General features: G+C 40.4%; 1 protein-coding gene across 8 annotated transcripts in view; it reads right to left on the reverse strand.

Annotated features, from left to right (window-relative positions):
• The window catches only part of SEMA6A (semaphorin 6A), a 117,527-nt gene that overhangs the window by 25,090 nt on the left and 64,989 nt on the right, over nucleotides 1-27,448 (reverse strand). For 6 of the 8 annotated variants that reach the window (XM_051642152.1, XM_051642153.1, XM_051642155.1 and 3 more), the window contains 12 exons: nucleotides 26,515-26,605; nucleotides 23,402-23,521; nucleotides 22,233-22,321; nucleotides 21,114-21,331; nucleotides 18,125-18,256; nucleotides 12,827-12,982; nucleotides 11,252-11,428; nucleotides 10,356-10,496; nucleotides 10,190-10,270; nucleotides 8,230-8,288; nucleotides 6,400-6,420; nucleotides 6,217-6,267 (listed from right to left, as the gene is read on the reverse strand). In XM_051642152.1, the coding sequence (XP_051498112.1) occupies nucleotides 6,217-6,267; nucleotides 6,400-6,420; nucleotides 8,230-8,288; nucleotides 10,190-10,270; nucleotides 10,356-10,496; nucleotides 11,252-11,428; nucleotides 12,827-12,982; nucleotides 18,125-18,256; nucleotides 21,114-21,331; nucleotides 22,233-22,321; nucleotides 23,402-23,521; nucleotides 26,515-26,605 (1,336 nt within the window). The remainder of the gene's footprint in view (nucleotides 1-6,216; nucleotides 6,268-6,399; nucleotides 6,421-8,229; nucleotides 8,289-10,189; nucleotides 10,271-10,355; nucleotides 10,497-11,251; nucleotides 11,429-12,826; nucleotides 12,983-18,124; nucleotides 18,257-21,113; nucleotides 21,332-22,232; nucleotides 22,322-23,401; nucleotides 23,522-26,514; nucleotides 26,606-27,448) is intronic. The other 2 variants (XM_051642160.1, XM_051642159.1) reach the window with 1 other exon arrangement.

Here is a 27,448-nt window from a genome sequence, read left to right on the forward strand (position 1 = left end):
TTTTCCACTACAGCTGCTCCAGACATTGCTACTGTTCTCCTGAATAAAGCTGATGAGCTTCTCACTGAGCAAATACACCCCCAAAAAGAGCATGTGCACAGGACATGCCCTGCTGGAGACACCATACAGTTTTAACAGCAGTTTTGCTGGGACAGAGACGTGTTTGTGTATTCATACGTCCTTTCCAGCTAGATCCTGAGAAGTACACCTGCACCCAAAATGCTCCAAGTGCTTGGAGTCTGTGGTCTCTGAAAGATGGCTCCAATCTGGACTTCCCAGTGGCTCGGGGTGCTCTCTTGCTGTGGGTGAGGGGGCACTGACACTCCATGCACACCATAATGTTTTGACCTTAAAACCTCACACATCTGTGAACGTTCCCTTTCAGCACACACAACAAAACAGTTATTTTCAGCAGGACTCAAGCAGTTCTGGGCCTGGTTAATTTGGCACTGAGTAACAGTATTTGCATGAAAGAGCTCATCAAAAGAGGGATTTTTGAAACATGCTCAAACACAAACTAACAGAACTAGATTATTCACAGACAGAATGGCAGATAATGCTTTCTCTTCAGATACTGCTGCATGGACTGACAGCAGCTCTCCCTTCACCTGCCTCCTTTTTAACAGCTCTGCAATTTAATTTTCCTTTCTTAGATGTGAGTCTCCCTTGGAAAGGAGTCCAATCACCAAGCTACAGACTGCCCTAGCAGGGACACTCTGACTGCTCCTTCCCTTGATGTTATTTCACTGCTCAGAAAAATAATTTGAGACTCACTGAGGCAGAGATAGAACAACCTCAGGAGCCCAAATCTAGAGCCTCACAGTGAAGGCAAAGAGCTAGGCAGGTAGAGATTGTGCTTCTCTATGCTATTTTAAATAGCCACTGGATAAACATAAAACTTCTGGAAGCTGTAACTCAAAAAGGCTGCTTTAGATAGCTTCTAAAGCCACCCAGCCCCAGCTCTTGGCAGCACAGAGAGCTGATGAACCTACATCCCCAATTTCACTCTAGCAATCAAAAATCTAAATGTTGGCCACCAATGCTCCCAAGGTTTTTGATGCACCCCATGCATTCCGTTTTATCCAGCCTTTTCACCAGCTTCATGGGGTTGAACTACTGATGAAGTCAGCTAAAAAGCTGCAGCTTTTATTAAGATAATTTAAACTAGTCCTGCTGAATATTAATCATCTTACAGAGGAAGAAGATGTCTGTGCTCCTCCATATATTTTCGAGGAGCCCTTTTGATTTACTGCGCAGGATTATATATGGCAGCACTTTGGACTGTGTTTTGCATAGGACAAGGACACAACTAACTCCTGTGACTGGTATGATTAGCAAGGAAAACTGGTTAGATTCACAGTGTTCCCACTACGGAGCCAACCTTCAGCTACTACTTCTAATCACTTAGCTTTAGACTTCAGGCTGAGGGGCAGTGACATGGGCACTATTATTTTTTACCTCTCATGATAGGAAGTGTGGTTTCGCCCAGCCATCTTTCTTTAACATGGTGAATTAGAAGCTTTATTTTGTTGACGACAGAGCTTTTAATGTCACTCAAATAGAAAAGAGGAGCCAAATATTATCTGCTTCTAAAAGGCTTTCATAAGCCACAGCATGGCTGGGAGCATTGGTAACATACAGTTAGATGGATGATGGACTCTGAAACATGCTGCCTGCTCCACAGCAGTCCTGCAGCAGGGCTGCCTGTTTCCAAAAGGACAGGTAGAGGTCCAGTGACGGAAAACACGTGCTCTCCTGAAACAAGGATATGCTGGAGCATGAAAACTTTCACCCCTAAACCATTTCATGTCTGTCACCTCCTGTGCTCATCCATAAGAAAAAAGAGAAATAAAGGGACAGAGATCAGGGTAGAAAATGGAAGTTATGAAATTTCTTTATCTTTTTTTCCCTAAGCACCAAACCACAGTGCCAGCATTCATGGAGTTTCAGGCTTCAAGTTAATACCCCATTCAGAAACTGCAATAATGTGTGCAATATTTGGTCAGCCTACAAATAGTGCTGCACTTAACATAAGAAAGCAATTAGTCATAGCTTGATAAGGAGGTAAAAGAGAACAGATCTTGCCAAGTAGCAATCATATTTTATGCCTGTGTTTGATATGCATTTATATGCCCATATCTCTGTCCAGACACTCTCACCTTAGATGTGCTTAAAGGGGGAATTCTAAGGAAAAGCCTTAAGTATGGCTAAAGAAAAAACATTTCTTAATACAGTAATCTAGAGGAAATATATGCCTAAGGGACACATTCTCCGAAAAAAAGATTTCCTGAACCATATGCTGCAAATACATAGAGAACTTCTTTGCAATGGAAAGCTAAAGCTTTGTAAAGATATAAATGTGTACCAGATGGTTGTTAGGTAAAAAAGGGTTTCACACAAACACAAGAAATCAGTCTCTTTGCTCCTTTACTAATGTGTTAAGTCTAGTACACACTGAGAAACAACCTTCCACACATAACTAGGACAAACTTTCTTCCTTTTGACTTTGAGGAAGGAGGGCAGGAGCAGATTAGACCCTAATAGCCTGTCCCACTTGTCTTAGGGCTATATTCTGCAAACATGTGCCATTGGGCAGTGGCTGCTCCCATAAGCAGTATTGCTGTGTCCCATAAGCGCCTGAATAGCCAGTCCCTCTTGGTGAATTTCACCTCTGAGCAGACTGCCACCACAAATGTATGAGCTAGTTAAGTTTCTCTCATAAACTGCATAAAGACTGAAGTGGCATGCAAACCCCTCCTGGCCCTCTCACACATAGTCATTATTAAACCTTTACAATGTGCTATATATTTTGCAACATGTAGTGGGCTGTTTTTTGTTTTGTTTTGTTTTGTTTTCCATTACACCATTTTTACCACTCTGGCTGTGTAAATAGGCTTTACTGCAATTTAAAGAGGTTTTAGCATACCTGAGATGTGGCTACTATTTCTACCTTAATATCAGTTAATACCTAAACATCTAAGAAAGACAATACTGCCTTTGTTTTAAAACAATCCATCTGAAGAAGTGTGGATACAATGCTTTCCAAACTTGTTTAAAGCAAACATGTAAAAAACAAAATAGACACACTAAAAAAAATCTGGTTTAGGTGTTTCCATTATTTGCAAAAACTTTTCATTTGAAGTGTTGTAATCAAGTAAAGAAGGAGAATAAAAGCACTCAGTTGTCTATGGACATGGGTAATGATTCAGAAGGGTTGCACTTCGGAAACTACAGCTCATTCTGAAGTGCACTTGTAAAATGTAAGGAGGTTTTTTTTCAGGTTTAAAACAAAGACAGTGATTCAACACATATTTGATAGTTGCTCTAATACGCACAAGTCATTAGGATCTCAGAGGTTGTCTGCACACTATCTTATTAACAACTACAGCAACCTAATTAGACAATTAGAGGGAAAGGCTAAATCAATACTACAGAGGTAGAAAAGACTATGGTTAAGGGGTAAAACAAGGGCCCAATTCACTAAGAACTGATGTCTCCAAAGGTAATTGAAGCTGCTTACAATTTTGCAGAGGAATTTAACTAATCTCCTTGTTTGAATATGTAGTTCTTGCTTCGGTTCTGTGTGACCTTCTGCAGCCAGACCTTCTACCTGCCTCCTTCTTCTTGGGTGTCAAAGAGATGCACCTCAACTGTCACCTGTGTGGACTTTGCACTTTACTTGTTTACAACTGATCACATAAACCTGCCCCAGAAAACAGAGCTCATCTGCCAAATTGAGGAGGAGGCTGATGCCAAGAATACTAAAATTAAGGGCTTGGTTCTCCTTTCATTCATGCTTTTCCAGATTGGCAGGAAGTTCATTGAAGTGATCTGATTTATACTGGAGCAAATCAAGGGAATCAGGCCTTAAGACTACTTGTGCAACTGGAGTTTCAGAAACCTTTGGATATATTTAGCCCACTGGATCCAAAAGCACTTTAAGCATTGACTAGGTTGGCATTGTGGTATATCCCAGTGTTCTGAGATTCAATAAATTAAGAAATAACCATTTAATTATGCATTTAGCAGTACTCAATAACATTAAAATATATAATTTATAAAATTTTGTTTTTCTCAAGAACAAAAAAATACTCAGCAGTCACTACAGTTAGCTAACATGAGCATGTTTACTGAGACTATTTTACTACCCGATGTTGGAATTTTTTACACTCATGTGGAAGATCAATAGAGGTAAATAGCAAATTTCCTTTTGCATTTTGCTACGGTAGAAAAAGAAAAGAAATGCTGGGTATATTAGAATGGGTATTTCAACTAAACCATTGAAAGGAAGAGCTGGCTTGCCTAGGACTATTTTGTCAGGATGTTCCTGAGGAGGGTCAACAAAACCATGAATGGAAAACAATGTTAATGTTGGCGCAGTACTTCCCCACGGCATCTGGCAGCAGGGTCCTTTTTGAAAAGCTGGGTTAATTAATGGAATCTGTCTTTGTGTCTGACATGCCAGGACAGTAGAATGGACCACTTTTGTAACCTGTACTCCCTGGGACTGCAGCTTTTTCACTCTGCTGCTCACCTGAACCATTCTTTTTGCTTTCTTGTCCTATTTTAGATCAAAGTATCAGCTTTTGCTGATGTCCTGACTACTGTGGTAGCTGATGGGATCCAGAATCATGGCCTCACAGCTATAACTATGCAGCCTACAAATACACTTTTAAGTAGGAAACCTAGGATATTTCTGCAACATCAGCGCTATGCCCGAGGCCATTTTCTTTTTCTTTACATTCAGCAGGATGAATTTTATTATTACTGTTCTTTAATTACTACTCTGTGCATTGGAAATACAGCAATTTTCAAATGAAAGAAAGTACAGGCTGTGTATACAGATGAAAACATGAGTCTTTATATATATTACAAAGTCTCGTCTTTGATTTTGTATAGTCCCTGCACTGGTTTTCATTATTATACTTTCAAACAAGTTTCACCTGCACATTTTCCATTTCCTGGTAATAAGCAACATAGGGAATTTGATTTTATTTTTACAAATGTTGAACAGTATTACTGTGCCTCCAGTTATTTATATTCTGCTGTACTGAGCTGTCATTGGTTCTGCTTTGTAAGTACATATTTTGCAGGCATGCAAAGAAGGGATCAATTAAATGTTCATCAGAACTGCATACTAACCTACCTCTTGCTACATTCAACCAAACATATGGTGAATTTGCCCTAGCTCTGATGAACTGCTAGTCTTGCACAGACTGAAAACAACTTCACAAGCCCACACGGAAATTTGCCATTGACTTCCCTGGTAGCAATACCACACATCCTCTCGGCTAGTGAGTATTTGTCTTTGTTCAGGATGTCTGTAAAGAGAAACTATTGCAATATATGTCTAGGTTTGAATTTCAAGTGATTATTTATTCTGCAATAACTCCTCACAAACACGTTTATTCTGCACTCCAAGTACCAGTGTAATCCACTTCCAAATACACAGAACTAAGTGATGGAAAGTACTGTAAGCACAGATTAACAGCTGCCTCATGGGAAACTGCTACTCTAGCCTTGCTGAAATGCTCCTCTTCAGGTTACGTACTTTAATTTGCTACGTGATCTTTTTTTTTTGTTGTGTTTTTTTTTTCGTTTGTTTGTTGTGGGTTTTTTTCAGACCAGGCACCATTCAGACATTAAGATACTGCGTGCATGGAATCATAAATGACTCACTCCAGAAATGAACGGAACTTCCAGGAATCAAGGCATAACCCAGTCTCAACTGACACAGATAACAAGTTAATTTTCCTGATGAGAGATTTTTCTTTTTACCCAGGGACAGTTCTGCTCCTTTCCCTAAGGTAACTCTGACTGGCTGCTGTAGCAGTCATGACACCAGCCTGGACGACTCATGAGTGGGATGGGAGCTTCTAGCTTGTTTTTCCTGGTAAACAGATAAGATGCATCACTGTACACAAGTGTTCCTTTGTCTGAGTGTTCTGATGAAGCATACTCTTAATCATGTCTGCTGGCATGCCACTAAAATAGCATGGCATTTTATCTGACTTTAATTCAACGGAGACAGTTTTGAGGACTAGAAAAGAGGGACTCAGAATCAAGAGGTATGACTTAATCCTAGTTGTGATTAGTGAATCAGGCCCCCCAAAACAAGACAATACAAGTAAAGAAGGTTAATGGCTATTTGAGTACAGGAACTACTAGCTAACACAAGGATCTGGGGAGAATTTTAAAAAACATCTGTAAACTGACCATACACTGTGTTGTAAGACATTTCATGATCAGGTGAAGCAGTTGAAATGTCTATGAACAAAATAAATTGAGAAGAAACATTAAATAAAACAAAAGTATGAAAATACTTAAAAGTTTAGTAAAAAGTGATTCCTCCGAAATGGATTTGCTGTCAGTAAATAACGAAACTAAGAACTTCCTTACCATTCAGGGCTACGAAGGAATCTGAAAGACAAATAACAGGGAAAAATCATCATTTCTTTCTCATTTTTTTTCTGTTTAATAGTTTGCTGTTAGCAACCTTCTGTGCTTCAGCTGATATTGATACGTGATTAATACCCTAAGGACCCAGGCAAAGCTAATATTCAGACACAGAAGGAAGCAACATCTGGCTTTGAAAGTTGACCAGTCCTGTGCAAGCAATACCAAGTGGGAAGGCCAGTGTCCTCCCTGCCATGGGTTCCTTTGCAAGATTGAGTCCTAATCTAATGCAAAGCACGTCAAGTGATACAGACAGCCAAGTGAGTCAATGAGGACAAAACTCACATGACCCAACACCACATGAGGTAATAAGGTCAGCTGGGTTGGCAGGGAGTGAAATCTACCCCTGTGTCTAGGTACAATGCATCATTCAGGTCTAATGAGGGATTTAAGAAGGGTATGGGCTTTGTTGCTCTCTGCACAGAAGCAGATCTCTCTCCATGAGCACAATGTGTTGTTCCTGCCTTTCTTTATATTTAACTGATACCAGGCACATTTGACTCCAGTCTAACCTATTTGCTTAAGGAGAGCAGAAATAGCTGAAAAGGCCAAAGATGCACCAGCTGGGAACTGACCTGACTTTAGTTCTAACCTGTTTTACAGGGAGCACAGGAGGAATTATGTGTACACCTCTTTAAAAATAACTTTGAGCCAGCCTATGTAACCCTATCTTAGGGCACATGCAGAGAGAGGTGTAGCTGAGATGGAGGGCATGCAGAGGCTGAAATCCTTGTATTCCCTCAAGCACAGTAATCATAGTAATAAATGGCTCTTGAACAAGGACACACGAGGCATGAGAAGACTCTGTCTTTCTCCAGAGCAGACACCCTGCACTGTATCCCACAGCACACTCTGCCCCTCCATTATTTTGCTTAGTATTTCAGAAGTATTGACTCTCACTGTACATAACTTCCTCAGCTTCAGCAGTTTTATGCATCTACAGACATCAGTGCAAATTGCACTGAAAAGAATGTGATTCTTGATTTCATAAGGTTTATAAATAATATTTGGGGCTCAGAAATAAACCAACCTTGGCAAGAACATTTGGAATGAGAACTGTCCTGAAAACAGATGTTGGTATTCCTGAAGGCTGAGAAATCAGCATGCAAGCTTCCTCTGCACACAGTGCGAGCTGTGCACTTTTAAGCACCTCAGTGCAAAACATAAATGTTTAAAGACTGTGTTTAAGCTTCCAACTCATGCTGTCAGTACCTAAGGCTTACCATTAACATTTCTTAGGCAGGGTCAGTTGTGCCTGACCCTTAAAACTACTGTGTTGTCCATCCTGTGTGTAAAATGCATTATGATTCACAAAGTAAGTAGTTACCATTTCTTCATCTGGATGCATAGCTGAAGATATATTTGACTGTCTCCCTGTTCTGCATGGGAATGTAGTCTAAGTCACAGTTTAAACCAAGAAACCAAGCCACTTCTGTACAGCTACATAAACAACCAAACCACCATGGGTAATACAGACAATGAATGCCCAATTCTGTATGTTTCTGCTATAACCAATATCCTCTGGAACTGAGGTTTTCTCACTAAACAACTGCTTTGAAGTCTGGTGTTTGTATAAATCACACCAACCAGGCTATTCTCTATGAATTCATTGAAAAGACCATTCCTCTTCTAAGCCTGCATGACTAGCTGCAGTTGCTGTCCCTGTTGTGGCTTACACTGCTACAGAAGAATGTCCGACAGGTAATGGTGATTTGAGTTATTCAGAAGGATGCTGTGACACATGGTAAATAAAGTGTTTAAAGCTTTGCTTACTTTGGCAGTCACCCAGGCCATCTGTATTGCCATGTTCTATGTCCTGTTCAAATGCCAGTCTAAATAATAGAAAGAAACAAAAGCATATGAGTAACAACAGTCACAGGCACCACAAGAAAGAAATTATCACGTGCAACTGAAACAAAGTCTCTCCATGAAATTGGCCACTTCTCTGGAACTTCCACAGACAGGCTGAAAAATTTCAACAGACATCCAATTTCTTTGTCATTGCTTAATGATTTCTTGGCTTTTTATTATTACTCTTTAAAATCCACTGCAAGCCTTATTGATAAGGAAGGCAAACAGATTAGTAATTTTTAAACTGTTAACTCTATAACGTATGACATTATTAGGAGCAATTATGATCCTACCTTAACTTTTCCAGATTGTAGACAATGTGCACCATATCTCATTTGATATGAGGAAGATGCTAACTCATTGTGTAGGTACTCTTCCAGGGGAAGACCACCTGCATTTCAGCAATCATTTCTGTACTGTGCTTCCATTGAACCCAGGGGTCTCTACTGAAAAACACTCACAAGCTTTTCTAGCTGACATGCCCAGTTTCTGCTGCTAACCTCTGCCTGTGATTTTGGATAACTCGTGGAGCTGCTCTTCCAAGTTCCTGTACAGTCAAAGGTGAATGACAAGAGCCTTGGAAAACCACCAACACAAACCCTTGTCAGAATAGTTAGGATCCTGCCCTTGAGGTACAACATTGCCAACTCCATGTTCTCAAAACTGCTCAACTGTCATCTACTTCAGGAGGGAACTTAACATCTCTGTCTCCTGTTGGCTAGTTTAGAAGTTCACTAAACATCTTCATAGCTGATCTTCCTAAGTGCAAAACATAATCCTCTTCCTTCCTAAGAGCTATGCACTAGACAGAGGGCAATCTGCCTTGCTTACCTCTGGACTGCACTACCACAAGCTGTTCTGCCTCTGTCTTGGTGGATCTATTGATAAACACAGGAGCTACTTTCTAAGAGTAAGGCATAGAAGTCTCCTACAGCTTTCCATGGAAGTGCAAAAAGACTCAAGCACCTTGGGAATGCTGAGAAAACCTCATATGGACACAGGTGCATTATAACATTATTCTACCAAGTGTCCAGTCAGACCACACTCTTGCAGCCAGGCATATACAAACAGATATACCATTCCCAGCAGACACACAATTTTAATTGAAATAGCAAATTAAGAACATGGCACAAGCACAGGCATGAGAACTCCTCCATTATATACTGAAGACCTAAGCAAAAACAGGGTTAAAAAGGGCTGGCTGCAGGTCTACTGAGGTCCTGTGATGTTTGTACTATGCTTACATCCCTATCTTGAGGAAGCATCACCGTACTTTGGAGTGGGCAAGCATGAGGTGTGTCAGATCTGGCCAAGAAATGAGAGGTCTAAAGGGGGTCTGCTCCCTGCAAGGAGGCTTTAGTAACCACATTTAAACAAACCTTCACAGACCTTAATTATAAAATAATTAAATTCTACTGTTAAGCAAGGGGAGATCCAGCACTTCTCTGAATCTGCTTTAAACTCTAACTCTGCTCAGTGATTTCTCTTCCTAATACACAGTAAATTAGAAGGACTGTTTTTTTTTTCAGTGGACAAATTACTTCAGTAATTTAATTTGGATTCTATTGCCTATTTAATCAGCTGTGATGGCTCCAGTGTGGGCTGGTCCAGACATGCGCATCCAGTTCCCTCCTTTCAACAACACTCAGACCTTAATACAGCTCCTTCATTTTCTTCTTCCTCCTCTTTCAGCAGTTACCAATCAGCTGAGAGTTCACATCAAAAACATTTATGAGACATTTCAGAGGTGAATGCAAATAAGGCAGAAAGAAACATTTCCCACATTTTTCCTTCCCAAAGAGCCCCATGTTTCAAACACCTCTGTCCATGACTGCCTGGTGCCACTGGCAGGGCTTTATGGCCAAGCAGAGCCCGTACTCACTTGGAGCCAAGGACCACATGTGTGCACACTCCACTCTCCTTCACCCATCCACAGTAAGGGTCTCTGGAAGCTATGCAGGCCCTTGAGAAAGAATAGCATCCATGAGTGCTCTCACTTTTCCCAGGCCTGGCAGGCAGGCTGCTGACAGCCAGCATAAAACACATACTTTTTGCATTTGCCATGACGCTCACAACGTCCCAGGGGAACCTTGATGACACAGGTGGAGAAGGCGACGTAGAGGGCACTGCTGGCCTTGTCAAGCTGCATGCCCACTATCCGCTTGTCCTCCACACCATCATAACTGCACCTGATTAAAAAAAAAGTAACATAAGGTTATAAATTAGCTCTGCTGGGAAACCAACTGAAAACTTAAGTGATTCCTCAAGTTGGAAAAAAACCACAACAACAAACCAAAAACCTGACACAAAAAAAACCTTGCAAAAGATAGAATTGAACAAACCAAGGAAAAAGAACACACAATAGGCCCTAAAAACACTGCTAGTCATATAAGTGAGTATTAAAAATGCATGAGACAAGGAAACAAGAAGTGGAGAGAGATGGCACACTAGAAAAGCTTTCTGAGGGCTCTTCACTTCTTGTGTTTACTCCTCTCCAGCACTCGAAGTAGGTGAAATTTCTACATGATTATGGCCCTCTTCAAAGCCCCCTTAGACATATTTGAGGAAGGCTGAAATGCAGGAAATTTCCCTTGGAGAGTGGCTTGCTCATTGTTCAGTTATTTGGAGAGGAATCAGCTTTTTTAAATAGGATTAGGAAATCAATATTCCTTTGCAGAATTTCATTTTTAATTAATCATCAACTGCTGTATAGGATGGCCTATTTTCTACACATGCTGAATTAAAACAACAACAACAACAACAACAACAAAAACCTTCATACGATGTAGAGACTGATAAGCAGACATCCCCTTCCCAAACAATTTAAAATTACTCAAAAAACTTGGCTTCTCTAAGCACTTCCCTTTTCGTGGGCCAACCTACACTCTGCAAAATTGGAAGTTCAAAGCTGCCCATAGATGAGGACAAAGAATCTGATACACACTTTTCAGGATTGTAAATGTTCATCTCCTCCAGGAAAAGGCTGTCATTTAGGAAACCACTGTTTCCTGTCCGTGCCAAGAACTTCAGGATGATTCCCTTCTCTGATCCCAAGAAAACCACCGTGTAGTTCTGATACGGCCCAGCAGCAGCATCCACAGCAATTTTGGTCAGGCGGTATCTAGAACAACAACACAGTATTTTGCATCACTTGGGATTAGACTGCCATTTATTTTACCACTTTTTTTCTGCAGATAACTGCATGTTAGCCTTCTAGCAACCATATAACATATTTAAGCACTTCTCCTAACTTAATAACCCTGTAAGTCAAGACAGACTGTACCACTTTGGCTCCCCAAATGGTGAGAAAATTGTGTTTGTTTGTCTGCATGTCAGTATGTCCAATAGCTAGTAGAAGTTTTTGTGGAAAGCTGAAAGGGTGCTAAGAGTCTGAGGCCATTTAGGAATTATCCATCCAATCAAAAGCAAAGTACTAGCCTGGTGATTTCTTCAGACAGAGAAAGAAAATCAGCACAGTTAAATGTTTGATTAATTTCAAGCTCTGTCACATTAAAAAAAAGAAATAAGGATAACTGATACAAATTCAACTTTTTTTGGCAGGAAAAGCTGTGTGAGTGCAATAGGGAGACATTAAACACCATTTTACTTCACTAAAAATAATCACACAACTGCGTCTAAGTGAGTTCAGTGGTGAGATGATATTGAATCTTGGCATGAAACTATTTATTGCAAATGAGTTCTTCTGATTTAGATGCAGTTACCCAGCAATGGTGATCAAAGGGAAGTGCACTGCAGAGCTTGCTGCTTGTCTGTGGTTGGAGGTACAGAACTTGACATAAAAGCCTGACAGAAAATACACTGGTAAAACTGAGTCAGACCCTTCCAGAGCTAAACACTGAGGAAGAATGGAAAATCCAGCAAAAGTTAGTCACATTATTCTGTTGACAACGAGAGAGTAGATAAGTAGTATAGTGACTACAGCAGAGAGTGGGAATGGATTTTGATAGGAGGGGGATGGTGTATTTGAGGCTTGCTGATTTATGGGTTTTTGTTCAAATATCTTCATTATTATTTTTGTCTCGTTGCTATAGAAAGGATAATGTGATTACTTCTGCCCATACTCTTCTCTAAACATTAAAACATACCAGTACATATTCAGACAGACATCTTCATATCCTGTGAACATACCCTGTTAGGCATGTTTGTATCCTGTGTACATATCCCTGGGCTGTCTCCTGATCCTCACCCAAAGTTTTCTTTGGTTTGAGCTGTCTCAAACACTAACCCACAAGCCAACAGGCAGGTCAACCTTCCCGGCACAGCATTTCCTCCAAGATCCTGCTTCAGCACAGAATGGTTGGAAAGGACTGAGGTTTTTTCCTGTCTTTAATGCTGCTCAGGGAGCTCTGCAGCATCTGCTCAGTGCTGCCATCGTTCCTAGCTGGATGCATGCCCAGTGCACTGAGGATATTTACAGAGTTTGAGCATATTCTGAGCAAAACTATTAGCAGAATTTGACAGCTACGATGATGACAAGAGTCCATTTGGAGGTACATACCTGACCATTGTTCTCAGGAACCACGGTCGATTCACAATGGCAGGTACAGCCTCATCCATCAGTGGATGTGTTTTGATGAAGTTCAGAGTATCATCCGGAAACTCATTAGATGTTACATATTTTTCTAGTGATGTAGAGCCAGCACAGCAACCAGGCCTAAATAAAACAAGAGGCCAAAACACTTATTTGATGCCTAGGGCAACTCTCCTTTTATAATGAGGCCCCCAGTGAAATCTGATGTGCATTACAAGGGTTTAAATGGAGGATTGAGAGGTCTAGTGGACTTGTTCAGCCCCTCAGGGGAAGCCTAAAATCCTGCTCTATTCTCCACTCATAAGGACTTAACGTATCACCTAAAAGCACAAAGAAATTTGTTCAGCAGGAGTGTGACACACAGTTTGTAGTTCACCCACAGTTTGTAGTTCACCCACTCACATGGAACCCACTGACTGCTTGTCTTCATTTGGCTTTATGATGACCACTGGGCTCAGGTGTTTTCTGATCTGTAACTTGCCCAGTTGAATACTCTGTTCTGGAATAAAAGCAGTCCTTAACTACAGAAGGATGTTGACTTTTTTAGAACAAGAATGTTTCTTTCAGTCCTGTCCAGTAGCAAGCAGACTACTGCAGAAGACAACCCAGCAGGCATCCACATAAACATTGGTTTTACCCTTCTTTCAATTTGGATGAGATAATTTAAGTACAGTAACACATTGAGGATTTTCAGTGAAATGTTACGTAATAATTCTTTGTCAACTTAAATGCAAATCTGCTCACCTTATTCCTAAAATCTACCCTGCTCCTCGGAGGTCATCTCTACAAAGGAAGCAGCAAAATGCTTTGCCTCTTATTAATATTTTCATAGAATCATAGAATCCTAGGGGTTGGAAGGGACCTCAAAAGATCATCTAGTCCAACCCCCCTGCCAGAGCAGGGTCACCTAGAGTACATCACACAGGAAGGCGTCCAGGCGGGTTTGGAATGTCTCCAGCGAAGGAGACTCCACAACCTCTCTGGGCAGCCTGTTCCAGTGCTCTGTCACTCTTACAGTAAAAAAAATTTTTCCTGATATTCATCTTAAACCTCCTATGCTCCAACTTGTATCCATTACTCCTTGTCCTATCACTGGTCATCACCGAAAAAAGCTTAACTCCATCGTCTTGACACTCACCCTTTACATATTTGTAAACATTGATGAGGTCCCCCCTCAGTCTCCTTTTCTCCAAACTAAAGAGACCCAGCTCCCTCAGCCTTTCCTCATAAGGGAGATGTTTCACTCCCTTAATCATCCTTGTGGCTCTGCGCTGGACTCTTTCAAGCACTTCCCTGTCCTTCTTGAACTGAGGGGCCCAGAACTGGACACAATATTCCAGATGTGGCCTCACCAATGCAGAATAGAGGGGGAGGAGAACCTCTCTTGACCTACTAACCACACCCTTTCTAATACACCCCAGGATGCCATTGGCCTTCTTAGCCACAAGGGCACACTGCTGACTCATGGTCATCCTCCTGTCTACCATGACCCCCAGGTCCCTTTCACCTACACTGCTCTCCAGCAGGTCAGCCCCCAACCTGTACTGGTGCATGGCGTTTTTCTTCCCCAAATGCAAAACTCTACACTTGCTCTTGTTAAACTTCATCAGGTTTTTCCCCGCCCAAGTCTCCAGCCTGTCTAAGTCTCTCTGAATGGCAGCACAGCCTTCTGGTGTGTCAGCCACTCCTCCCAGCTTGGTGTCATCAGCAAACTTGCTGAGGGTACATTCTGTGCCCTCATCCAGGTCGTTGATGAAGATATTGAACAACACCGGTCCCAGTACCGACCCCTGAGGGACTCCACTGGTCACAGGCCTCCAACTAGATTCTGCCCCATTGACTACAACTCTCTGACTTCTTCCTTTCAACCAGTTCTTGATCCACCTCACTGCCTGATCATCAAACCCATACTTGATCAACTTATCTACAAGGATGCTGTGGGAGACGGTGTCAAATGCTTTACTGAAATCAAGATAGACCACATCTACCGCTCTACCATCATCTATCCACCTAGTAATTTCCTCATAGAAGGCTATGAGGTTAGTCAAACATGACTTACCCTTGGTAAAACCATGTTGACTGCTCTTGATGACCCCCATCTCCTTGATATGTCTAGAGATAGTGCCAAGGACAAGTTGTTCCATTACCTTTCCAGGGATGGAGGTGAGGCTGACCGGTCTATAGTTACCCGGGTCCTCCTTCTTGCCCTTCTTGTAGACTGGAGTGACATTTGCTATCCTCCAGTCCTCAGGCACCTCTCCTGTTACCCAAGACTTACCGAAGATGATGAAGAGTGGACTAGCAATGACCTCCACCAGCTCCCTCAGCACCCTTGGATGCATTTCATCCGGACCCATCGATTTATGGATGTCCAGATTATGCAACTGATCCCTAACCCAATCCTCATCTACTATGTCCTCACCTATCTTGACTACTTCTGGGGTTATATGAATCTGGGGCTCATGGGAAAAGCCTGCAGGAGTAAAGACAGAGGCAAAGAAGGCATTCAGCACCTCTGCCTTCTTCATATCCTCTGTCACCAGGGCACCCACCTCATTCAGCAGTGGGCCTATATTGCCTCTGGTATTAGCTTTGTTGGCTATGTATTTGAAAAAACCCTTTCTACTATCCTTAACCCGACTTGCAAGGTTAAGTTCCAAGGAGGCCTTAGCTTTCCTAGTTGCCTCCCTACATTCCCTGACAACATTCCTATATTCCTCCCAAGTGACCAGTCCCTCCTTCCATGATCTATAGATTTTCCTCTTCCACTTGAGTTTCCCCAGCAGTTCCTTTTTTAACCACGCTGGTGTCCTAGCTCCCTTACTAGATTTTCTACCCATTGGGACACACCGATGCTGTGCTTGCAAGAAGTGGTCCTTGAATGTTGACCAGCTATCTTGAGCCCCTTTACCTTCTAGCACTCTGTCCCATGGGACTTCCCTTAACAATTGGTTGAGGAGGTCGAAGTTTGCTCTGTAGAAGTCCAGGGTTCTGGTCCTGCTGGAAATTCTGTTCCTCCCACACAGGATCCTGAACTCCACCATCTCATGGTCACTGCAGCCAAGGTTGCCATTGACCACCACTGCTTCAATAAGGCCCTCCTTGTTGGTGAGCACAAGATCCAGCAGCGCTCCTCTTCTAGTCGGCTTATCCACCATTTGCATTAAGAAGTTGTCATCAATGCATTGGAGGAACCTCCTAGACTGTGAAAGGCTGGCTGTGTAAGTCTTCCAGCAGATATCGGGATAGTTAAAATCTCCCATGAGGAGATGTTGGTTATTTTCTCAACAAAAGGCTCGTTTTATCCCATTTCCTAGAGCATTAAGATGCTTCAAGCCTTTGAGCCTCTGTGAGATAGGAAGATAAAAGATGGACCACCCACTCATAAATACACTGCAGTGTCCAGTTTTCATCTGGTCTGATGTGGGTAGGGCCACTGATATCAATAGAGAAATGCCAACTTGAACAAAATATAGTGCTGGTCCTATCGTATCTGTCACTCAGATTTAGATAAATATTCAAACCTTAGGTAACTAAACGTTATATAGGAAGGTGGCACAAGACTAGCTGGGTTAATGAGTCTGGTCCCACACAACTGCACAATGAACACTACATGCAGAGGCTTTGCCTCTTTATATACAAAATATTTTGGTCATCTTGTAACTGCATATAGATATGAATTAGCAATATAGGGAGAGGAGAAACTAAGGGCATTGACAGTCTCCTAGGTCCTTGCAAAGGCAGTGATTCTTGAGGTGACATTCCCAGAGGAGTCTAGGGAGCAGTCTTTTGGCACCATGATGCCTAGGTTTTCTGTGTATCTAATCTGGAGACCTATTTCCTCCTAAATCCTAATCACATGATTGGATCAATCCTGTTTTAATCTCAAAACTGATTCAAATGAGTACACATAAAACCAAGTAAACCCTGCTGTGCACCTCAGCCAAAAAGGTCACTGAGGCCCCTGAAAGGCTCCAGTATGTCTCTGAGACATGCTAGGATCAATAGGAGCACTAATGTTTCTGCACCATACTGAGATATCCAAACAAAATACTACTGTCTTTTAAAGGCATCTTGTGTCTCTCATGTATTTCAACATCAGTTACAAGTAATAATTATTTGTATTAAGCAAATTGTTGGTCAAATGTTACATGAAAGAGTGTTCACCAATTCAGTTCATGTTAACTTCTACCAGCTTAGAAATAGAGCTATTACCTTCATCACAACTGCTAGCCTCCTATTGGCTCATCCCACAAACTCACAATGCAATTTTCTCTTTTTCCTTCCTACAGAAAGAGAACAAAAACCCTTCCCTGGCAGTACTCTTTATCTGAGAAAGTTCCAAACAAACTTGGACCTGTTGTCCAGCCTTGCACTACCAAGGCAGCCCATCACGTCAATGAGTTGTTGAAGCACTGCAAAAAGGAGAAGAAAATCCAGCAGCAGTGCTAGCAGATGCCTTTTTAAGGCTCAAACCAAAAACAGACACAGAATTTATCAGATTTTCCAATCATCTCCAGGTTCTTCCCTTAACTGACAAGCTGAGATTAAAGCCACTACAGAGCTTTGGATGTGTTTTTACTTTGAAGTTACGCAAGATATCACAGGCAATGGAAAATATATACTAAAGTGGTAGAACTTGACTGAGACAAATTAACTTGCTTTATCTACATTAATATCATAATTCTCAGAGCAAAATGCCATTGGTGTAAATGAGTTAACAAGTGGCTGTCAACAGCATCTTGTACAAAATGGATGCTTGTAAGAAACATAAAGAGTATGTAATAGAGGAGCCACATGCAAACAAGGAGGGAAGTGGAAGCAGGGAAAACAAATATAGGTGGAATGATGTAAACTGAATCTCCATTTTGATGGAATGCTGCTTTTTCTTTTTCCCCATGATGCATCCTCTGTGGCACATAAACTGCATGTTAACTGCAGAACAGCAAACTACAGAACCAGTGCAGGCTTTGTAATGAGATATACCCATTACCGAACCAATTTACTACAGGTGTGTAACTCACACCAGTCTTCAGTGATAGGTTATTCTGACCAAGTAGATCTGATGCTGGCCTGATTTATGTTACACAAATCTTGTTTAAGTGGAAACATTCTCACGTGCATACCTTAGATCCAAATGCAACTCAACTTCTATTACAACATGTATTTTCAATTGTATCTAAACCTTTCAAGGCTGTTCAAACTGTGAAAAAAACTCTGTGCTGTATGCAGGAGTGCAACATTATCACTATATATGAAACATACCTGGGCTTGGGCACTCGTTCATCAGGAACTGGTGTCCATGTGGAATCTGGAGACTTTTGTTCTTTGAATCTTCCAGTAAATACGTTGGCAATGTCAAGCATGTCATAGGCACAGACTGCAGAGCCAGGGATGCTGTAAAGTGACATTTCCCAGAAATTGTTACTCATTCTGCAGTTATGCATAAAATCTTGAGTGAAAAACATGCTGTATAGAAGTCTTCCTGTCACAGGCTACTCAATCTTGAACTCTGTAACCTCTCAGTATTGACAGGAAAAGCCAGCCCCATGGAAAAGCCTGAAATACACCAATCAGCAGACAGCCCCTGCAAGCATGATTTGTTTGAAAGCCTCTATAGAAAGAAGTAATTGCAATAATCTTGAGAAGGAAAAGAATCTGGGAAACTCTATGTACCACTAGAGATGCATGAGGAGTAATAACCGGTCTTATTCAGAGCCTATTACTTGGAAATTCAAGTTCTTGTAAGTCACAACCTCTCTTGGTATTAATTCTTACAGTTCATGTCATGCCTCAAAAATATACTGCAGGTAGTTCAGAAGATGGTGCTGCTCTGACTGGGAGCATGCTGCAATGTGCCATTGAACTGGCATTTACATGTTATTACTTCATCCTCCTACAGCTTGATTTCCTCCAATTTTTCCCAGTGGAAAGGAGTTAACTATGCTCAGGAATTTGCTTAATTCAATGAGGTGTAAAGAGCTCACATGAGCAAATTCAATGTTATTTTTAGATCACAAAATTGTAAATGTCAACTTTTTTTATTATTTGCATGCAACTGCACGATAGCATTGTCTAAACATAATTATATCTTTATCTACATACTTTCTGAAAGGCTATGGGGTTTCTCTCATGGGTAGTCACTTGGAAGCATGAATTATACATTTATCCACCATTCATTTTTTTTACACACGAATTACTGTATTTGTGTCTGACTCTCACCTCTTGATTTTACCAGGTAAGAAGAGTGAACCCAGCTAACTGAGGCTTTCTGTTCTGCTTTTAGCTAGTAGGTGATTATACACCAAAGAAAAATAAAGGTAGGAATTATAATATTGTTACAGAGAATAAAGCTAAACTCATAAAGGTATATAAATTGAATGGAAAATAACTGTTTCACTAATAAAAGGTTTTTAAATGCTTGTTACTGAAGGAAACAAGTAGGGAGACAGTATTAAGCCTTACTTTGATCTCTGCAGATTGTGCCTTTATATGGTAAGAAACGTCAAAGCTCTATATTAATGCAATACAGCACAGTAAGAACTTTAAATGGATGCAGCCAAATGTATGTCGATGTAAGAGCTCGTCAAGGGTATATTTGGCCACACACAGGACCTCATTCTGAAAGGTATCTCAAGACTCACTATAGCTAGATGATTTTGCACTTTGCTGAATCAAGCCCTAAAGAAAAAAGAATTCCAATATCTTGAGGTGTATGATAGAGAACTAAAAGCACTAACAACTCAACACACAATTCCACAGTGATGGAGGGATCACTGTGGTGAGAAAACTGCAATAGCTTTTACTCTAGAGGATGGCAATCTGTGGATCCACAGTGTGATAAAGCCATACAGATGGACTACTGTGGGTCACAGCCGAGCCATCTCCCAACCACTGGACTACAATCCTTCATCAGCTCCTGCCCTGGGTCACCTCAGGTTAGGCTGAGGAATGTCTTCCAGCTCACTCTAGTGGGAAGCTTTGTTTCAGAGATCCAAGATGTTTGTTGCAGCTTTTTCTCAGTGAGGGAGGAATGAGAAAGATGCCATTATGTCAGAGGTAGGTCTTTTAATTAGAGGTGTCTCCAAGCCTACACACCTTCCTGTCATCTTCACCATCTGGCAAAAAATGGGGCCTATGAAATAGTACCTTGATTTTAACATAAGTTCCTAGATTTTAAAATGCAGAATTTAAGGAAAAGTATTATTCATGATAAACCACAGGAAATACAAGCAGAACAAAAGGAATCTCAATTTTGAGATAATCTCAAGACACAACCTATTTTCTGATGCTGAATCTCTGTTTGTTCACTTGTTTTTATTAAGCCAGTTCACATAAAAAGCAATCATCTTAATGGAAGCCTGCATTCCTTATTGGTGGCATAATTATTCTATTGCAGTTCCTATCATTTTGATGTCAAAAGCAGCTATTCTACATTACAGGCCTGGGCTTACTCTCATTTGAAGTCAGTTCTGTGCATGACCTCACTGAGGTCAGGCTTTGACAAGTGTACAGCAAAACCAGATGAATTTCAGCAATAAAGTTCCCCTTTCAGCTCAAGCATTACTCTGTGAAACAGCAATATATTTTTAAATTAGATTGCTACTATTTTTTTTAACTTCTCTGGGAGACATCAATAGTTAGTTAGATATAGTTAGTCTTCTAGTAACTTCTGGAGAAACGTTATCATGTGTAATGGTAATAAATTCTTTGCAGATGATCTGATGCTTTTGAAAAACCACATGAACAATGAAATACAGGTGTTCTGGGGACGAGCAGGACAGTGTAGATTCTTGGCTCTCCCAGAAGAAAATGCAATAGAAGGGATGTATGAAATAGAGGGAAGGGATACTAATGTTGGTCTTGGCAGTTTACATGTAAAGAAGACAGACCCACTCTTTTCTCTTTGAGGAAAAAAAAAAAAAAAAAAAAAAAGTTCTCTTTGGAATAACATTTTGCAAGTTACACACTGCAAAACTTCTTGGTGACCAGTCTGAATTATTCCCATGTAAAGAAAAGTATATCCAAGGAACGTGTTCAGGTAGTAAAAGGCTGAAAGCTGCTCTAAATTACCAGATATAAAATGCAGTAAGCAATACCAGGGTATCTTAAAATGAAACACAAACAGTAAGCATGTGGTACATAATAATTACATTCTATGAGAAATCACTTCTTGTACCTTCATAAAGTAAAAACTGCAGTGAAAAGCAAAACATAAAGGAAACAGAAGGTAAAAGGTTATTGCTCCTATTACCTATTGTAGGGAGTGGAGAAAGTTGCTAAAACAACATCCCGGCCATTGAAATGGATAACATCTGTAACCGCCTGCAGTATGTTAAAGTAGAAGTGTGAATCACCAGGAACCGAGCAGTTCAAACGAGCCTTGAGAAAGGAAGTCCACTGTTTTTCCAGCACTCTCTGAGATCCTCCCATGTCATTTTTGCAAACCTGAGCCACCCTTGGGAAAACTACCTGGAAGGAGTAGAGAAAATACAATGAAGAAAATGAAATGTTTGTTTGAACTAAAAGACTTCATTGGAATTCTGCTTTCAAAACATTTGGAATAACATTGCAAGGTGCTTAATTTAATCCCATGTTTCCACAATCTGGGACAAATAAGAAACAGAAAAAAAATCAGCTTTGGAAGAGGGTTCTATAAAAGATAAGCCTGTGGCATTTACTATACAGCCATAAATCCTTCAGGGGATCTGTTCTCTACCCATATAAAACTCATTTCCATACAGACTGCTTACCTTTATGTTTCCCCAAACAAAAACACATTTCTAGAACAATCCATGCAACCAACACTGCCTGCTCTGACTCTTGTGTTTTCAGCACTTAAAAACTATCCAAATCTTTCTGTGTTTTTATTCCCGTGCCCCACCTTTGTGACCTTGGTCAGCTTTTCTGACTGCTTAGTCAGAAAGTTATTGTAAAATTAGAAACAATGTGGAGTGTTTAATTATTATTTGCAGAATGGCAAAGCACAAAATTAATGCCCTTCTTTACTCAGCACTCCAATTTGGATTTCTCAAAGAAAAATATCTCCTGCTTTGGAATACCTTTTTAACAATTACCTAATACCCTGAACTATCTACATGTGTCTTGTGATTTTTATGATTTGAGACAAGAGATTCCAGCATATGCCATCACTGTAAGAAACCACCCTGTTTCCTTTCAAGACAGTGCAATGTTTCACTCCAACCAACCTTTTGGCTTCAGGGATAAGAATCTTCTCAAAATTATGACCTTGTCATCATGATTTATGGTTCCCATTTCAAGGTCACTCCTAAAAGCACTGGTACAAGAACAGAATGTGTTTTCCTCCTCCTGATTCTGACAAAGTCACTCAAGGCAATGTTTTTGCCCTTACCTTTCCCATGCTGTTGTACTCCACTGCTATTTCCCGGAAGAAGAAGTAAATATAATTGCCATAGTCCACTGCCTGGACAAAGTATGGCTCTAGAAAAAAACAAAAACATCTTATTTAGGCACCAGTGTACTGCATACAGCATGAAAAGAGAAGCCAAATATATTCACATCCAAAGGTGAAATGCCTGCATTAAGCAAACTTGCTCAGTTTTCAGAACTAGCAAAATCACCACCACAGAAGAATCAGTATCTGAGGTCAGGACAGCTGGGAGAAAGTCCGTACAACACAAATGCAAGGTAGTTAAGTGCTTGCCACTAAAATGTCTGCCCTGAGTGGTGTACAAGGAAAGGTAAAGAGGTAATATATAATGCTATGCCTGAAGAGTCCAAGCAGTGCTCTTTACAGCATGCAGGCTGTGTGTGGAGGGAATAACAAACCATGTAACTGTTTCTGCCCACACATGTCCATAGGAGCAAGCAAAGTGGGACAGCTTAAGTCGACACCTGGCAAAACATTTCTGCATGCAGAAAAAGACTTCAAACCATGGCTTTGCTCAATTTTAAAATCACTCCAAATGCTAACTATTCATAACGCCTACGTGAAGCTAAACAGCACCATTCTTAACAATGAGGGCATTTAGAGCACAGAAATTGCCTAATTCAATGGCAGCTGTACAGTCCCTAAGAACCATAAAAGAAAGGCTTTGTGTAACATCCCGACTTTTATTTTTTTCTCATTGATGAATCTTAATGTTACAGGACGAACCTTCAACACTTCATGAAGCTTTGACTATTACCTACAGTCCTACAGCAGGAGTATTTTCAAACAGAGCCCAAGTACACTGAACCCTGCTAGTTCCAAAATTTACATCCAACATCTGTAAAAGGATGGATTTCAGGTTGGAAAGCTTGCTGGAATATATATTCTGATCTATTAAGCTCACAGTTTTTGTCAGGTCTAGTAACTTGGGATCAGGAAAAGAAGGAAAGAGATAAACAGATCAGTGTAAGTAAAAGACGTAATTTAGTTCATTCTTTCTGCCAGAAAGCATTGGTTAAATGAAATGACAGAGAGATCTGTCAGGAATCCAAGACTCTCATCTGAGCTGCTTTTTTTTTTTTTTTCTTTTTTCTTTTTTTTTTTTTTAAATATATGTATGATTTATCTACCTTTCAACCACTTTGAGTCATGTTTAACTGTCCGCAGAGTTGGGCTGTCTCCAAGGCTCCGGTATATGACTGCATCTATTGCAAGGAAGTCGGTCACTGTGGCAGAATACAGCTTTCCCTCTGGGGAGGAAGGAAAGAAGATATAAGAGAGGAGGAGTATTAGGAATAATATAAATGCTTTCTCTCATCAGTCAAATGAGATGGGACAAACTAAATCATCATAATTTCCTTAGGAACACTGAAGGGAAAAAATCCAGCTAGGTAAATGGGGCTGAGTACTGAACAAGCAAGTCATGGGTTTTCAAAATTATAATTTCAAAGGGATGCTGTGAGAAAAGAAATCTTACAGATTAACTCTTCTCCAGTTTAGGTAAGTCATACTGAACTACACTATCCAGTTTCCCTGCACATGCTTCTGGTTCAACGCTTATAAATTCTGCCTATGTATTTGAGGAAAATAAATATGGGGAAGCAGTGACAGAACTGTTATCTTTAACTGGAAGAGCAAACCAGACAGGTCTTGGGGATTGTCAGCTAATTGACATTTATGCAAATTCCTCCCTTTGAGAGCACTTCTCCTCTGCCAAACATCACTAGCAAAAAAATTAAATAGTTTGCAGGGAGCCCATGTGAAAGAGTAATGCAAAGAGAGTGAGGAGGATTGCCTATCTTTGTTTCTTTTCTAAAATGTGTTTAGGCATTTTCCGCTTGAATTATGTGTTCTCCTCTCTTAAGGAACCAGGGAACAAGTGATAAGAAAGGGTCTACAAAATGACGCCCCAAGGACAACCAAAAGATGCAAAAGTATTAGGAGGTAAAAGCATGAGCTCCAACAATACCTTTAAATTACATTTATTCTTTCATCTGTTTGCAGGTCATAGTGAACTGTATGGGTCTGTATTCATGTGTGAGACAGATCTTGGAACGTGATGTCTGGTAGGAATATGAGCATTGTGGAACAAGGACAGTAAGATGTGTCTCTGTTGTGTCTACGTAAAATCAGAATGGCCTACATCTGCTTCGACAGAAATTATGTTGGGTGTTGGGCCTTGAAGGCATCAGTGCTGACGATGTACCAAGGACAAAGCAGAGAGGCTTTTGGTCAAGCTCTCCTCACTGAACTTACAGACAACATTTAATTTCAGCTCAAGATGTAAAAAATCAGGCTGCTGGTTTTTTTTTTTTTCAACAGGACTGTAATTCTTTGTACTGAGCTTTGCAATTCCCATAATTATTTTGCTATTGAAAAATGGTCTTTTTTTCTTAGCAAAACAACAACAAAAAATCATTACAAAACAAGCAGATATTAAAACCAATTTTAAAATAGAATAAAAAGCTGGATTGTTTAGATATGGATGTCTGAACTCATGTTAATACAATCACACATTTATTTTCTTTCCTGCCAAATTCCTGAGGATCATGTGATCGCTTACAAATTGCACATATCGGCTGTAATAGTTACAGGCTGCAAGAAGAGTCATATTCATGTAAGTGCACCCAACAGACTCTGATGAGCTGGATTAGTGCCCTAAATTGCTCTGAAACTGCTTTTCACTGCACTCTGAAAAGTTATCATGGGTACTAATATGTATGACATATAAAACAGTGACTATCTGAAGCCAGCAGATTTACAGGGTAACTTCTACACAAATTTATTTGAACTATATCAAATTTATTTTGAATCATCATGGAAGAGTAGTAGGATTTTTATAAATATCCTTTTTATTTTCAAATAATGTGAGGAGTTCCTCAGTGACAGAGTGAGAATCACCTTACTGAACTTCAGCTGCGTGCAAAGTAAATCTTTATATTAAGTTGGTCAAAAATGCTTTCTTGGCCAGTACAGTGAAAAAGGCCCTTTTGCACTGTAAGTTGAAAACTTGATTCAGACTGCCCTAAGGACAGGAAATCTGAGACACATGGCATAAACCTTTCTCCAAAGGTGTTTCTCTCTTTCTGTGGCTTATGAATTATCTGCTACAATCAGAGAATTTGTGTTTCATGTGTTTTTATTATAATTAAGAAATTGCATTCTACCACAATAATTATCACTATTATTTTTGAAATAAAAGGACCCATTTATTTACACCATAGAGAGTAAAAAAACCCAAAAAATTGCGACCTGCTGTAAAATCTCTCCTTTGTAAGTCAGACGATGCCACGTCAAACAGATTAGTGCTTAATACAGCTCTTCGGCCACAGACTTAGTTGAGAGTGTCTGTAACACTTGCATACTCTTAAATCTTCAGAGGAATAGCTAAAGTACTTCCATGTGAGCACCCAGGCTCTGCTTTCTAGCACGACACCTGCTGAAGAGGACTGACATAATCATGGGCAGCTTTTATATTATCTTTACCATCTATTTTACAGCCAAATCTAAGAAAATATCAGCAGGGTTCACACTAGAAGTTTAACAAAGAAACAATTTAATCAGGAATTCATAAACAGAGCTACAAAAATATAATTTCAAAATCAACAGCCCAAGTTAACCCTACTATTAGGTACTCACTTTTTAAACTTTTGTAGTAGAAAACAAAATTAACTGTATTCTGCTGCACATAGCACAAATTGTCATTAACCAACACACTCCTCTCCTTTGTCTACAACAGCTGGTAACACTACATTGAGATGTCTTCTGCTTCAAAATAAAATTGCCTTCCCTTTCCTTCTAGATCTAGAGAAAGGGACATCACAGCATGTTCTCTCACTTCCTTTTTATTATGAAGGTTAACTTAAGAGTGGAGTTGCTTAAGAGCACATCCTGCCCACTTCTCATTAAAGTTCACACAAGCCTTGACTTTTCTTGACTTTCACAGAAACAGGATACAGGCAGAAATGGTGCCTCACACTGGCCTGGCATCATATTTAATTAATCCAGGAAATACTGAAATATTGAACCAGGAAACTCAGGCTTCAGTCAATGTTTATTGTAGTAAAGTTAATCCCAGAGATGAGAAGATTTTGGTGCTAGTAATTTCCTTATGCCCCCTATTTTTAGTCATTATTCACTTCCTTTGCCACCTTTTTAGATTTTGGCATTCTGGGCTCAAGAAACACAGTACTATGGCAAAGCCTGGGCTGCAGGACAGAAAACAAGAATTCCATCACTTTACCTGCAAACAATGCAACATTAGCATGCTTTGCATCATAGGGGCACCTGGCCATTCCACTGAATTCATCTCCCAGGAACTCCAGGGTATCCATCTGAAAAATGAAAGGGAACTCCTGAGATAAGAGAAAGAAAACTCTTTACCCAGGATGAGGCTTATGACAGTGTTTCTTCGTTTCTGGGCAGAGAGGAAGATCTTTTCTCTATCTGTGCTCCTGACTATACTAAAAACCTAACAAAAAATCACGGTGCTAAATAAAAGCAGCCTGAAGAAAGTCTGCATAATCTTTCAATAAGTCTGCATTCTTTTGCAGCTAATCACTCTTCCCCTGACACATTTTACAAGAGTCTTCAGTCTATATTTTAGCTGTACACAAGCTTCCTGTTGAACCATAGCAGGCTATGTGGTCTGTGGGTCTGGCAGGGATTCAAAATTTATCCTCGACAGTGATCCAACAGAAGCACTCTTATACACAGAAAAGACTGCAAGCCACAGCAGTCAGAAACAACACTACAATAATTATCTGAGTGTGCATTTTTCTCCCCCAAAGTCCAGAGATCCTTCTGCTCTAGTCTCAACAGTGGTGATCTCTTCCTTGATTTGCATACTCAGAAGGATGCACTCCAAGACTTACTGTATCAGTTGAGTCTGCATCATGGAGAAATCCTCTTACCATCAGGCAAGAATTCCTGTGCAGGAATTGTAAAATCTGAGGCTTAAGGTGTAACTTCTGGGAAATCATTTCACCCCAGGCATCGATAATGATACAAATATATGGATCAACTCTATTCTAAGTTCAAGAGGGTTTAGTGAGCTACAGGGGAAAGGTACATCTCTTACCTCTTTAAGATTCTTATACTACCATATTTGGGGAATAAAACTCTAGCATATCCAAGTGACTTGAGCAGCTCATACTGTATAAATCACAAACAGTACA

This window comes from Apus apus, chromosome Z (assembly GCF_020740795.1).
Source record: "Apus apus isolate bApuApu2 chromosome Z, bApuApu2.pri.cur, whole genome shotgun sequence".
Lineage (NCBI taxonomy): Eukaryota > Metazoa > Chordata > Aves > Apodiformes > Apodidae > Apus > Apus apus.